This window comes from Oncorhynchus nerka, linkage group LG18, assembly GCF_034236695.1.
Source record: "Oncorhynchus nerka isolate Pitt River linkage group LG18, Oner_Uvic_2.0, whole genome shotgun sequence".
Classification (NCBI taxonomy): Eukaryota; Metazoa; Chordata; class Actinopteri; order Salmoniformes; family Salmonidae; genus Oncorhynchus; species Oncorhynchus nerka.
The window spans coordinates 54,249,032-54,263,935 of NC_088413.1; the positions used below are offsets into that span (position 1 = coordinate 54,249,032).

The following is a 14,904-nucleotide window of genomic DNA, read 5'->3' on the forward strand; positions in this document are numbered from 1 at the left end:
ATTTTATACTTACCAGAGCATTGGAAACGACCTACAGCCGCAAGCTACCCACCCAGATCTGTTTGTGTGTGAGCGAAAGAGAGAGAGAAGAAATTATAAAAGCAAGTACCTAACCACACTGCAACTGAGGAAATTATTTAGCAAAGGGGAGATTAACCAACACATTTTACAACTAATGCAGGGAAGATAATTGTTGGTCATTTTGTTGGTCACAAATAAAACTACCTTGGCACAGGATAATGGGAACTGAGGACAATGAAGGGATTGTAAAACAGAAAACACATAGCTTTTAAGATTTTAAGTAAGTCACTTTAGGTAATATTTCTGCTTTCACTTTTAAAAAATTGTCAGGAGGACACAGCTGGGTAAATAAATCAAACTTAAATTAACTGGCCACTAGTGACGTAGTGTCATAGCTACTATGTTACCAGAGCATTATGTACACACATGGGGCAGAGGGTTCTTGAGTGCAAAGATAGGATCACTTGTGTATCAGCGCACACTTAGTGGTTGTCAAACACACCTCATCACTGCCAAATGGCCATTAGGTCAGACTGCATTAATTGGCTCACCTCATAAGATCTCATCTTACCTGTCTTGATTCTAACACATTCTCTGATCAAACCAGGCCAATGCTTCATAACATATAGTCATTTCATAATAAAGCCTAACAATGGCTATCCATGTTGCCTTGCTCTGGCTCTTAAGTTAAGACTTGTGAAAGAGTGCATGCCTCTTTTCCATTACAGTCAATAAGTTGATGCTATAGTTGTTGTGACAGCATTCACAGCTCAGACTAATCTTTTTTGGTTTAACAGAGATCTACTACTTAGCAAGAAGAGAGAGAGGGATAGAGAGAGAAAAAATAAGCAAATGTGGGTCCGTTTGCTTTGTGACCCCGTATCAGCATGTGACACAAAGCCCACCTGTTTACGTCAGAGATTCACAGGAGATCTCCTTGTCATGGACAAACGCAACCCTAAACATGCGTGCAGAACTCAAGCCATCGTAATTATTCAAAGCACAAGGCACAACAACTGTTTGTGCTTTAACTACTGGTTTGGGTTTATTGTTCATGTGAGATGAAGATGAGGATGTATTTTGTGAAACTGGGCCAACATTCACAAGTTATTAAGTTAAAGACTCTGTCCACTGAAAATTGCACTTTTTGAAGCTCATATTCTGTTATCTCATACCCAAATAATGTTGTTGACTAGTCTTATACTCATATTTGTGGCCAAAGCATAAACACAAAGAAATCAACTTCAAACTTCTATTTTTTAAACAGACCGTTTAAAAAATGCTTTATTTCCTCATAGAGAATGATGTCATCCTGCCTTATTGGCTGAGCTGGCCAATCAGCGGTCTACTCGCGTTAATATTTTTAATTGGGATACGCCCACACCATTCCAACACAGAAAAGCTGCTTTTTAACATACTCAATTACCATATTTTGGAAGGAAAAGTATTTCACTCGTATTGTAATTATAGGTCATATTTCATAGAAATCTGGAAACACTGGACAACTACTTTAACATTCAAAGGCTAAATCCTCTTGAAATCTGTGCATGTAGCTGAGGCACAAAATAAGCATTACATATTGTGTAAGACTTGTCCCATCATACCATGGCAATTCATACCATCATACCGCAAGAATCTGAAAGTATGTGGTGCAACAGTGTGTGTCTGTGTCCTGCTGTAAATGAGGTAACTATTATGTGTTCTGTACAAGATGTACAGAATCATACATACACACACAAACACCATGTGCCCTGACTGTACAGCTGTGTATCTTGTGGGCTGCCCTTGTGCTAAATCATCACTTTTGTGTAAGGCCTAGGGTTGGGCCACGGCAAACCACTGAAGCGATAACAGAGACTCTATATACCAGGAAGAGAGAGATAGACGGAAAGTAGGCTACAAGAGGAAGGGGAAAACACAACGAGAGAGAACCAGAAGGAGAGAGAGAAATAAAGAGTGAGGAAGATAAGACGAGGGGACATTCCTTTGCCTAAACTCAGGGTCGCTACGGCTGCACACTCCGTATCCCATGACCCTGCCATTTTAAACAAGCAGATACATGTACAGTGCCTTCAGAAAGTATTCATACCCCTTGTTTATTCCACATTTTGTTGTGTTACAGCCTGAATTCAAAATGGATTAAATATTATTATTTTTTATAACCCATCCACACACAATATCCAATAATGGAAAAGTGAAAACATACATTTTTTTTTAAACATTTTTTGCAAATGTATTGAAAATTAAATACAGAAATACCTAATTTACATAAGTATTCACACCCCTGAGCCAATACTTTTTAGAAGCACCTTTGGCAGCAATTACAGCTGTGAGTCTTTCTGGGTAAGTCTCTAAGAGCTTTCCACACCTGGATTGTTGAAAAGAAAAATCATTATTCTTTTCAAAATTCTTTCTAGCTTTGTCAAATTGGTTGTTGATAATTGCTAGACAACCATTTTCAGGTATTTCCATAGATTTTCAAGTAGACTTAAGTCAAAACTGTAACTCGGCCACTCAGGAACATTCACGGTCTTCTTGGTAAACAAATCCAGCGTAGATTTGGCCTTGTGTTTTAGGTTATTATCCTACTGAAAGGTGAATTAATCTCCCATTATCTGGTGGAAAGCAGACTGAACAAGGGTTTCCTCTAGGATTTTGCCTGTGCTTAGCTCCATTCCGTAAATTGTTTTATGCTGAAAAATCCAGAGTCCTTAACGATTACAAGTATACCCATAGCATGATGCAGCCACCACTATGCTTGAAAATATGGAGAGTGGTACTCAGTAATGTATTGGATTTGCCCCAAACGTAACACTTTGTATTCAGGGCATAAAGTTAATTGCTTTGCCACATGTTTTGCAGTATTACTTTGGTGCATTGTTGCAAACAGAATACATATTTTGGAATATTTGTATTATGTTCTTTTCACTCTGTTAATTAGGTTACTATTGTGGAGCAACTACAATATTGTTGATCCATCCTCAGTTTTCTCTTATCACAGCCATTCAACTCTGTAACTGTTTTAGTCACCATTGGCCTCGTGGTGAAATTCCTCTCCGTTAACTGAGTTAAGAAGGACGTCTGTATCTTTGTAGTGACTGGGTGTATTGATACACCATCCAAAGTGTAATTAATAACTTCTCCATACTCAAAAAGATATTCAATGTCTGCTTTTTTCTTTTACCTATCTACCAATAGGTGCCCTTCTTTGCGAGGCATTGGAAAACCTCCCTGGTCTTTGTGGTTGAATCTGTGTTTGAAATTCGCTGCTCGAATAAGAGGGACTTTACATATAATTGTATGTGTGGAGTACAGAGATGAGTTGGTCATTCAAAAATAATGTTAAACACGATTTTGCACGCACAATGAGTCCATGCAACTTATTATGTGACGTAAGCACATTTTTACTGATTAACTTATTTAGGCTTCGCATACCAAAGGGGTTGAATACTTTTGACTCAAGACATTTCAGATTTAAAATTTGTATTAATTTGTAAAAAATACAATTCCACTTTGACAGTATGGGGAGATCAGTGACAGAAAAATCTAAATGTAATCAATTTTAAATTCAGGCTGTAGCATAACAAAATGTGGAAAAAGGGTGTGAATACTTTCTGAAGGAACTGTATATGTGGTAAACCAAGTAGCCCCTGAGCTGAGGCCTACTTCCTGCTCAGGAGCCATGTGTGCTTCGGGGTGGTGGGCGTCATCTGCCAGAACAAAATGAGAAGCAAGGGTAGGGGTGGCAGCAGGGCTTCCCACCAATGAAGGACGTAAAAAGAGCCACAACTGGAGCATAGCAGATTGTTTTGTCTGGTTTGCCCTTGCAGACATTTCTCCATTCCTCCACCCCTTCCTCTTTTCCACTTTTTTATTCCATTGAGAAAAACAGTGAGGTTCTTGGGGTTTCAACGCTAGTTTAAAGAATGACTCCATATGCTAGACAGGCGGTGAATCTGAACGTCTGAATGGAAACCAACTCATGGTCATGAAAAGAGAAGATGCCAATTTGATTGTGGCCCATTTTGATATGGAGAACCCATTTCACAAACCACAGATATGTAGTCTTCATGATGCTTGAGAGGCTTTGAACCGACACCAGCCTCTTAAAAGTGGAATGCCAATGTTTCCAGAAGTGCTATTGGGTCAATAATGACCCAATTCTTAATTTTCCCAAGAATGATGTCTACTCCCAACCCCAAAGTCTCTGAAAGCTCAAATTGGGCTGGTGGCAGCATGGAAAAGTGGTTAATCTGTTATTTTCAGGAATCTCTAGGACTTGAAGACAGATCGGGGTCAAACAATCAGTCTCTTACTGAAGTTTTTACAGTGTTATTCATACAATTCCCTTGACAAATTTAGTTTCTGTTCAAGGAAAAGTTACTAGTACAAATCTACAACATAATGTGATACTTCTAAGCTGAAATAGCAACTAAATCAGTTTTGAACATGTTACACTAAGCTCACGAAGTCAGCATCTTGTGGGAAAAAATGACAATGATAAGATAAGTACTTTTTATTCTGATTGGTCACACTGACCCCTAACACTAAGTGACACAGCGACAAAACCAGTCCAGTAAAGGGTATTTTCAGGGAGAGGGAGAATGGAGAGTTGACGACTCAGTTATTGGGTTAAATGGCCAACTGTCCTCCTGTCCTGACTAGACCTGGTCAGGAATAGGAGGAGGTAAGTGAGGTTTACTGCAGTTTAACTGAGGATTGCTAGGCTTAATCTCCTGCTGCTTGTGTAGTTTTCAGTGGGACCTGCTGTCACTGCGGACAGGAGACGGTTGCAGATCACCAACAGGCCAGACAACTAAGCATCAAGGTCACTGTCTACACGTGACTGTAGCCTACTGTATCAGCACGTCTTGTAGGAATTATTCCGAGAGGCTATCTGCATTTTGCAATTACCGCACTTCCTTTGAAAATACATTTGTAGATTAGTCCACCTATTTTGAGTGTGGATTTCCACTCTCCCCTTATTGCTCAACAACAGTGCCTGGGTTAGGCCAGGTTGGTCTCAGTGACCCCTAGACATACTTCCAGAGAGGCCTATCTGGCACAGCACAGAGGCACACAGTCAGCAGATACAGTTCTACAGCAGACAGCTGATGCGTTAGTCTGCAGGGCTGCTTTTATATGTCATGTATAACAATACCAAGTCAGTCACTGAATGATTAGATGGATCAATACCAGGGCATTCAGGACTGAGCCAGCATAAGATGCTGCTACTCTGGGCATACTCACCAGGCAGCCTCTATGTATAGTAAGCTATGCTTCAGTGAATTTGCTTTAGAAATGTTTTTCTCTTGGAAAAACCCTGAATTGTTCTTAATAGTACATTGACCAGTATGAGAAACCAGCCCATGTGTCACTTTGACTTTGGATGCTGTCCAGATATGCCAAATCTGACCCACTTTCAAATGAAAGTGTGAGGACAGATAGAGGTGATGTCAGAAAATAAGGAATTCCAGAGGATTCAGAAAAAATATGTCACCCCTGAATCATGAAAGGTTGGCCAAATTAGTCATTACACTGCCCTAAAAGCAAATGTGAAAAATACTTTTAAAATGGTTTATTATTTTACATCTTCAGAACAAGGGAAGATCAGTTATGGAACTGATGCTGACTGGATCCTGGCAAGCTTTCTTGTTTGCCTGGTGGCTCTCTAGCTCAAGGCACAATAGCAGCCAAGACTAAACCATCTTCAGAATCTGTTTAAAGTTGTACAATTGAAATACTAAAAACAGCTGTGTTTCAATTATATTAGTCTGCAAAGTATCTTACAATTTGGTTTAGGCTATACATTTGAAAGGCATTGAGCCAGTAAATGAAGAGATTGCTTTATATGGCCATGGTTAGAAGGGATAAATATTTTGTTAAATTTACGACAAAGTTTTTTTTTTAATGCATTTTAGCAAACCCTAACTGTTTTCCTAAACTTAACCTAATTCTCATAACCTGCTACGAAAAGTCAAATCACAAAAGCTATAGTCTGAGTACCAGTCTTTTTATCTAACATTCCACTCCTTGTTATTGCCATGAAGGAGCGGCAGGGAGTGGTATGTAAAGGTAAAGAGACTGGTACTCAGGCTACAAAAGCAGTATCCCGTCTAGTAAAAACCGGCTTTATCTGCCTCCTCCTACTTCCTCTACGAGCACATGGAGCCGGTGACAAGACTAAACCAGTTCCATCCGACGTCGACTGAAGGCCAGTTTCAGCTGGCGTGTTGTCTTGGAGACGGCACCTCTATAAATACAGCCAGTATCGAGACACAGGCGAGCACTTTTAGTTCAGACGGAGAGTGTTATTCAGTTCTTTGACAGATTCGTCTGACAAGGGAAAACCAAGTAATTTTTTTCCAGGATTCTGGTCTAATGGACACACTCTTTGTAAATGCTTTTTAAGGTAAACCTTCATTAATTTATTCTACTTTTTCACAACTTCCTAATTTATTATAAACTGGTAAGTTAGGCTACCGGTATTCATTATGAGCTATCCAATTTGGCTTATTCAAATCGTGTCAATATTTTTTAGCTAGCTAGTAAGTTAACGTTAGAGTTATGGTTATGCCATATTGTTCAAGTAGTAACGTTAGCTCGTTTTTTACGTAGCGCTATCTTCTGACGTTAATATATTTTGGTGTTTTTGCTTGATGGAAGTGATTGGGTTGGAGTATGATTTACACCTCGGGAACGTCATAAGCTAGCTGCAGTAACGTTCGCTTGGTAAATGTATTTTATGCTGAAATTCATACTGCCAGTAACTACTGATGGTAGTTGGCTACTTCGATAAAGATCGTGTCCTTTTCGTTTTCCACTCGTTAAGAAAGTACATTGAATGAAAGGGCGGGGTTTATGACTTTGTGGCTGTGGTAACTAGTGACGACCCAGGGTTTCTATCCCGAGACTTCAGGGATTGCTGCGAAACAGGCCAGGGTTTGGAATGTGAGAAATTCTTACATAGTTGTTCATTTTGTCAATCTAAAGGCACAGCCTAGATTCGATTCAATTTCTTAAGTAGTTGAATATGTTATTACTCCTACCGCGTGAAAGTCGTGCATTGACACGTTTTCATTCAAAGGAGTGCCTTAGACTTGGCGGCTTGCGCACGCGCAGTTCGGCGTGAGGCGACCGTTGTGCCCTATGACGTATTTTTGCACACGAGCTAAAGGTAAAAAGGCGTCCACATTGCACAGTTTGTGCAACGTATTGTTACGTTTTTGTTCGTTTTGGACTTCAGTAATGTTTGTTTTTTTCGGTTGTTGGGCACAGGACAACGCAATAAATATGTCGTTCAATTTTACATCTAACTAAAATGTTTATTTTCTTTCGAGATAAACATTTGCATGACAACGAGTGGTTTCTAATTGAATTACAAACACGTCATAGACTACTCTACTGTTGCCCAATTACCGACTTCGGCTTGCCCCAAGAAAAAATGTGCATGTACAACCGAGAAAAAAACTACCTAACAAATGTCATCATAATATAGGCACGAATTGTTTCGGCAGGGAAGCATTGTGCGCCTTTTAGCTAGCCAACGTCACCATGACATCGCCTACAAGTGTGATCGTGGATTTTTATTGGAGAAGCAGTTTCTGCCTGTCTTCATATTGTACTGTCTTTGTTTTATCCCTTTGAGAGGGCCATGGCTAGAAGAGTTCCAGCTTTTGTCAAATTGCTAACTCAGTTCTCCCAACCTGCTACGAAAAATAACATCTTACGTTTATTTGACACGCTGGATTATTTCTAGCCATTACTCTTTGAGAGCGGGAGAAAATATTGTGCTAGTAGCACTAAAGAGTCTGCAATTCGGGATCATTGGGAAGTCCCTTTACCCATTGAAATTGACATTTTAAAATGGTTGGGGTAAGGATTGGGGAGGGATGTCCCAAGGATGCCGTATAAGCACTACTCAAGGGTGTGCTTGTTCAACATAAAAATCCTTCATTGTGACCAATAATACATTAAAGCAACTTTAAGCAAGTATATTGCTTATTCATCTGGATAAGACTGTTGCTGTTAATACTATAGGAGGAGCAGTTACTGTTATCTAAAAATTATAATAGGTCTGGTTGACACTGAATGCAGGAAATAGCCATAAAACTCAACACAGCAAATGACACTGTCCTCTTTATGCTACAAATTGTATTTTACTGTTTGCAGAATAATCGCTTTAGGAAAGCGCAGACTGGCTACTCTGCAGGCCCCGGCCTAGAGTGTTATGTGAAAGGTTTCAACTTCACTGGTGAACCGCCTTGGCTGCTCTGCACCTGATTAAACTACTTTGCCAAATTCCAACTCTTTCTTGTCCAGGTAAGAGTTGCTTTCCGATCCACTGTCATTTCCAACATGCATGTCATAATATTCTAGAATGGGTGTTAACAGCACATGCCTATGAAATACTGTGGTTGGTTGTAATTGGTGTACTGTAGCTCTGGGAGTAATTATGCTAGTAATTTAGGCACATTCCAGTTCCAGATAATAATGAGCAGTCTTAACTCGGATCTACTTTTTTCACAGTTTTCTTTTGTGACCAATCTAAAAGTTATTCTGCGACCATGAACACTTTCGCTCCTGCCGATTTTGCCTTCCTGGAGGAGGGCTTCTGTGCCCGTGACATTGTTGAGCAGAAGATCAATGAGATGTCCATGTCGGTAATGAGAACTTCCTGCTGTCCCTGATTTTGATGCATTTGGTATGTGAAGTGACTTGTTGATGAGGCATTTGTCACGATGTATTTCTTATTCTCTTGCATCTTTGTCTTTGCCTCTCCAGGATGATAAGGATGCCTTCTACGTGTGCGACTTGAGTGACGTGCTGAAGAAGCACATGCGATGGGCACGTGCCATGCCTCGCGTAACGCCCTTCTATGCTGTCAAATGCAATGACAGCCGGACTGTTGTCACGACCTTGGCCTCCTTGGGCGCTGGCTTTGACTGTGCAAGCAAGGTATGTCTCATTCTAAACATCTCCTGCTTTATTGAAATGGCCTTGACCCCCGACCCTGCTGCCCTGTGAATGTGTGTCCTGTTCTGACCCAGTCTGTTTTTGTCCCATCAGACTGAGATCCAGATTGTTCAGTCTCTGGGTGTGGACGCTAGCAGGATCATCTACGCCAACCCTTGCAAGCAGGTATCCCAGATCAAGTATGCCTCTGCCCACGGCGTGCAGATGATGACCTTCGACAGCGACGTGGAGCTCATGAAGGTGGCTCGGTGCCACGACAATGCCAAGTAAGAAACATCTCCACGGCTATTCTTTAGCCACACTTTGTTTTGTAAGTAACTTATCCGGCTACTCTAGAAAAGTGCACCTCCAACTTTTCTTTCTCCCTGCCCAGACTAGTCCTGCGCATTGCCACAGATGATTCCAAGGCTGTTTGCCAGCTCAGTGTCAAGTTTGGTGCCACCATGAAGGCATGCCGGGGTCTCCTGGAGAGGGCTATGGAACTGGGCCTGGACGTTATCGGGGTCAGCTTCCACGTGGGGAGTGGCTGCACTGACCCAGAAACCTACAACCAGGCCATCTCTGATGCCCGCTGTGTCTTTGACATGGGGGTGAGTGTCTTTCTGCTTGGAACGTATCACCTACATTTTATAAATGGACCCTTAACCTGCAGTTGGTCCTCAAGTAGGTCTAACTCATCTTTGTTGGTTCTCTTTTCTGCAGGCTGAGGTGGGTTTCAACATGACCCTCTTGGACATTGGTGGCGGTTTCCCTGGGTCTGAGGATACCAAGCTCAAGTTTGAGGAGATCACAGCCATTATCAACCCAGCACTGGACAAGTATTTCCCTGCCGACTCTGGGATCCGGATCATTGCTGAGCCAGGCCGCTACTATGTGGCCTCTGCCTACACCCTAGCTGTTAACGTCATCGCAAAGAAGGTCATCATGAACGAGCAGTCTGCCTCTGACGGTATGAGCAAATTAACTCAATCTGCAAACTTGTAGTTAATGCCTGACGTGCCACATAAAATTGCATCACTCAATCCAAAGTAATAGCGAGCCAAGTTTCATTATAATTTACACAACTCTGCCCCTACAGAGGATGACGATTGGATCAGTGACCGGACTCTGATGTACTATGTGAACGATGGCGTCTATGGCTCCTTCAACTGTATTCTATATGACCATGCTCACCCCTTGCCTACCCTGCACAAGGTAAGTTGATTAACACACTTTATTTCACTCAACCAAACTAACTCTCACAAAGTTAGTCCATAAAACCTGTTTGCATTTTCCGTCTACAGAAGCCAAAGCCAGATGAGCGTATGTACCCCTGTAGCATCTGGGGACCAACCTGTGACGGCCTGGATCGCATCGCTGAGGTGTGCACTCTGCCGGATATGCAAGTGGGAGAGTGGCTGCTGTTTGAGAATATGGGGGCCTACACTGTGGCTGCGTCCTCTACCTTCAACGGCTTCCAGAAGCCAGACATCTACTACATCATGTCCCGCACAGCTTGGTAAGTTGTTGGGAATGTAGAGAGAAATAGAATGTGATTGTGGCAACGTCTCTCCATACAGAGATCATCAATTCTCAACCTTCTTTCTGATTTTAAATCCGTTTTGGTTTTCTCTTGTCCCTGTGTAGGCAGTGCATACAGCAGATCTGTGCCCAGGGGATGCCCACTCCCGTTGAGGATGCGTCCTGTGTGACATCCAGCTGTGGCCATGAGAGCAGCCTGGTGCTGCCCACCAAGTCTAGCCAGACCTGTGTGCTCTAAACACAACACCAACATAATCCCATACATACCCACTGCCACTCAACTGGCCTAGTACTCTGTGTTATTATTAATTTCCTGTTTAATTTTTATTTTTTACTCATACCGTTGAAAGGCCAGTTACTTGATGGGAGAATGAGAGGGGCATGTTAGCGCACATTTCTCACTTTTCTGTATGAAAGACTGAGATCTAATCCTGAGCTGAGGCTGAATCTCTCTTAAAACATCACTAAAGGTACATCTCGAAGGGTTGGAGTCATACTGTTACAGGGTTCCGATTGGCTTATGCCTACAAAGGTTGTATGTTCAATTCCAGTAGGGGCCACAAAACACCTTAATTTGCATTGACCGTAAATCGCTTTAGATGAGAGCATTTGCAAAAGGACAATGTAAATGTTACATGAGTGTCGTAGGGGATTTTCTCTTGTCAACTCCAATTCCCAGAAGGCTCCCTGTTTCAATTGAATCCACAACCCAATCTCATGACTCAAGGGGCTGTTTGAGGGCGACTTACTTCTCCAGGAAATGGCTGCTACAGATATTTAATTTTCCCCAATCTCCTCTTTCATACAGAACCCTTTGTTCAATGCAGGGACTCAACATGCAGACTGTCCCTCTTCTCCTTTTCTGTATTTTTTTTATTTTTATAATGTATTTTATTGCTAGGTAGTATGTCAGTTAATGATGCAAATAATAATTGTTACTATTGACGATGCATTTTAAAAAGGATACGCAGGAGATGGGATTGCACATTTGTATCACTTTCCTATGGAAACATTTTTTAATTTTGTAATTTTTTTAAAAATAAAATGTGTAGGTGCAGAGTTGAATGTTGTGTGGTCCTTTCTGGGGGTATAGTCCGTATCCTTTTGGTAGAGATTGGTGGACACTAAACACTGTGCGGATATTACTACAGTAGTTAAGTGATTCACTCTTATTAATAATATACAGTACCAGTCAAGTTGGGACTCGAGGGTTTTTCTTTTTCCTACGTTGTAGAATAATGGTGACGACATCAAAACTATGAAATAACACATGGAATCATGTATTAACCATCGTAGGATACTCCCGGAGACTAGGGTACAGTGTGTCTGTATCTTGCATCCTGGGCCATGAAGCTGTTACTTTGGAAGACGTGGGAGCTGCACCAGAACCTGGCAGATGGAGCCTGTTATAGGCATATTCTTTGTGGAAACCTGGAATAAGAATGTTAACACGACTTCATATTACTCAATTGACAATGCTTCTAATGTCCTGGGGTATACAGTGGGGCAAAAAAGTATTTAGTCAGCCACCAATTGTGCAAGTTCTCCCACTTAAAGATGAGAGGCCTGTAATTTTCATGATAGGTACACTTCGACTATGACAGACAAAATGAGATTTTTTTTTTTTGAAAATCACATTGTAGGATTAAAAAAAATTAAAAAAATTGCAAATTATGGTGGAAAATAAGTATTTGGTCAATAACAAAAGTTTCTCAATACTTTGTTATATAACCTTTGTTTGCAATGACAGAGGTCAAACGTTTTCTGTAAGTCTTCACAAGGTTTTCACACATTGTTGCTGGTATTTTGGCCTATTCCTCCATGCACATCCTTAGAGCAGTGATGTTTTGGGGCTGTTGCTGGGCAACACGGGCTTTCAACTCCCTCCAAAGATTTTCTATGGGGTTGAGATCTGGAGACTGGCTAGGCCACTCCAGGACCTTGAAATGCTTCTTACGAAGCCACTCCTTCGTTGCCCAGGAGGTGTGTTTGGGATCATTGTCATTCTGAAAGACCCAGCCACGTTTCATCTTCAATGCCCTTGCTGATGGAAGGAGGTTTTTGCTCAAAATCCCACGATACATGGCCCCATTCATTCTTTCCTTTACACGGATCAGTCGTCCTGGTCCCTTTGCAGAAAAACAGCCCCAAAGCATGATGTTTCCACCCCCGTGCTTCACAGTAGGTATGGTGTTCTTTGGATGCAACTCAGCATTCTTTGTCCTCCAAACACAACGAGTTGAGTTTTTACCAAAAAGTTATATTTTGGTTTCATCTGACCATATGACATTCTCCCAATCTTCTTCTGGATCATCCAAATGCTCTCTAGCAAACTTCAGACGGGCCTGGACATGTACTGGCTTAAGCAGGGGGACACGTCTGGCACTGCAGGATTTGAGTCCCTGGCGACGTAGTGTGTTACTGATGGTAGGCTTTGTTACTTTGGTCCCAGCTCTCTGCAGGTCATTCACTAGGTCCCCCCTGTGTGGTTCTGGGATTTTTGCTCACCGTTCTTGTGATCATTTTGACCCCACGGGGTGAGATCTTGCGTGGAGCCCCAGATCGAGGGAAATTATCAGTGGTCTTGTATGTCTTCCATTTCCTAATAATTGCTCCCACAGTTGATTTCTTCAAACCAAGCTGCTTACCTATTGCAGGTTCAGTCTTCCCAGCCTGGTGCAGGTCTACAATTTTGTTTCTGGTGTCCTTTGACAGCTCTTTGGTCTTGGCCATAGTGGAGTTTGGAGTGTGACTGTTTGAGGTTGTGGACAGGTGTCTTTTATACTTGATGTTCCTCATCTTCCTTGCCGTCACTGCCTAATAAAATCAAGCAGAATAGAAAATTCTAATTTTAAATTCTGATCTGATTTGCACTCCATGACTGTTTTAAAGTCAAACAACAATCATTGCATAACCAATATTTCATATATCTGCAAGCAAAACTATGGTTCAATCAGTGTGCACTTTCACACTTTCACTTGCCATAACTGAGATGCTGTTCCACTTCTTTATCCTCTACACTCTTTTCATCTTCGCTTTCGTGGTCTGCAGGGCAGCTGAGAGTTGACAACAACCTCTGATATGTCAACCTTTCTCTGGTTCGTCGTTCTCGTCAATATCAGCTCTGGACTGTACCAGGCTGTCTGGCTGTAGCAAAGAGAAAACATTATAAAACACAAGGTAGCTAGGAAACTAGCTAGCTAACTAATTGTAAGTCAGATAAGTAGCTAGCTAGTAGACTTACCAGATCCAATATTTGTGTTTTCTCTGCCTTTTCTGTGACTCTAGAATAAATCATTTAAAACATTTGATTTATATTACATGCAGTGTCACGGGAGTAACATGATGTATAGCCAGCCAGCTATCTATAGATCCACACGGTGGAGGTGTCATAATACTCTTAAAACCTAGCGGTCAAACAGTGAAAAGGGCCTCCTGAGTGCCGCAGCGATCTAAGGCACTGCATCGCATTGCTTGAGGCATCACTACAAGCCGAGGTTCCATGCTATGTCATAGCCGGCCTTGACCAGGAGACCCATGAGGTGGCGCACATTTGGCCCAGCGGGGTCCAGATTAGAGGAGGGTTTGGCCGGCCGTGATATTCTTGTCCCATCATGCTCTAGCGTCTCTTTGTGGCGGGCTGGGTGCCTGCAAGCTGACTTCGTTCGCCAGCTAGACTGTGTTTCGCCCGACACATTGGTGCGGCTGGCTTCCGGATTAAGTGAGCAGTGTGTCAAGAAGCAATGCGGCTTGGTAGGGTCATGTTTCGGAGGATGCATGGCTCTCGACCTTCGCCTCTCCCGAAGTTTGTAGGGGAGTTGCAGCGATTGGACAAGACTGTAACTACCAGTTGGATATCATGAAAAAGGGGTAAAAGTACAAAAACAACATCAGGGAAAAGGTTCCAATTGTTTTTCCACCATTCATTTCCCATAGGGGATTTTAAAAACACGTATTATAAGGGCTGTGTTTTGTGTAGGCTTACCCTGGTGTGTCGGTTTGATAACTATGTAAATCTCAATTGGACAAGGTGACTTTTATCAATATATTCGGCTCTATTTACTCTCAGATTCAAAAATGCTAATTAGCATCAAAGTAGGGGTACTAAGCTAACATATGGAATTGTTTTCAGATGGTCATACCATGGATCATTTAGCTATTTGATTTAGAATTTTAGGACCCCTTTAGGTATTCTTTTTTGAATAAACATATTGTTTGTAGAATGAGCAGCGATGCTCCTCTGGGTGTAAACTCTATGGATTTGAAAAATAGAAGTGCTCAGTAGAATGGAACCCCCTTTTACTGTGACACAACATACAGAAGGAAATTGTGTATGGTGCAATATGTATGTTCAATTTTTAAAACATACTGAACATTGTGCAATAC

The 14,904-nt window shown here is 41.7% G+C and overlaps 1 protein-coding gene across 1 annotated transcript; it reads left to right on the forward strand.

Annotated features, from left to right (window-relative positions):
• The first annotated feature begins 6,230 nt into the window (after positions 1 to 6,230).
• On the forward strand, positions 6,231 to 11,583 carry LOC115146108 (ornithine decarboxylase 1). Its single transcript, XM_029687914.2, has 10 exons — positions 6,231 to 6,433; positions 8,194 to 8,343; positions 8,551 to 8,684; positions 8,806 to 8,979; positions 9,091 to 9,263; positions 9,371 to 9,587; positions 9,700 to 9,946; positions 10,076 to 10,191; positions 10,281 to 10,495; positions 10,624 to 11,583. The coding sequence occupies exons 3-10, from the start codon at positions 8,589 to 8,591 to the stop codon at positions 10,754 to 10,756; spliced, it is 1,371 nt and encodes a 456-aa protein (XP_029543774.1). The 5' UTR covers positions 6,231 to 6,433; positions 8,194 to 8,343; positions 8,551 to 8,588; the 3' UTR covers positions 10,757 to 11,583.
• Positions 11,584 to 14,904: the final 3,321 nt, after the last annotated feature.

Coding starts and splice junctions, on each gene's coding strand:
- LOC115146108 (XM_029687914.2), top strand. CDS start 8,589: ATGAACACTTTCGCTCCTGCCGATTTTGCCTTCCTGGAGGAGGGCTTC. Junction 8,685..8,805: donor TCAATGAGATGTCCATGTCG/GTAATGAGAACT, acceptor TTGCCTCTCCAG/GATGATAAGGATGCCTTCTA. Junction 10,192..10,280: donor CCTTGCCTACCCTGCACAAG/GTAAGTTGATTA, acceptor TTCCGTCTACAG/AAGCCAAAGCCAGATGAGCG.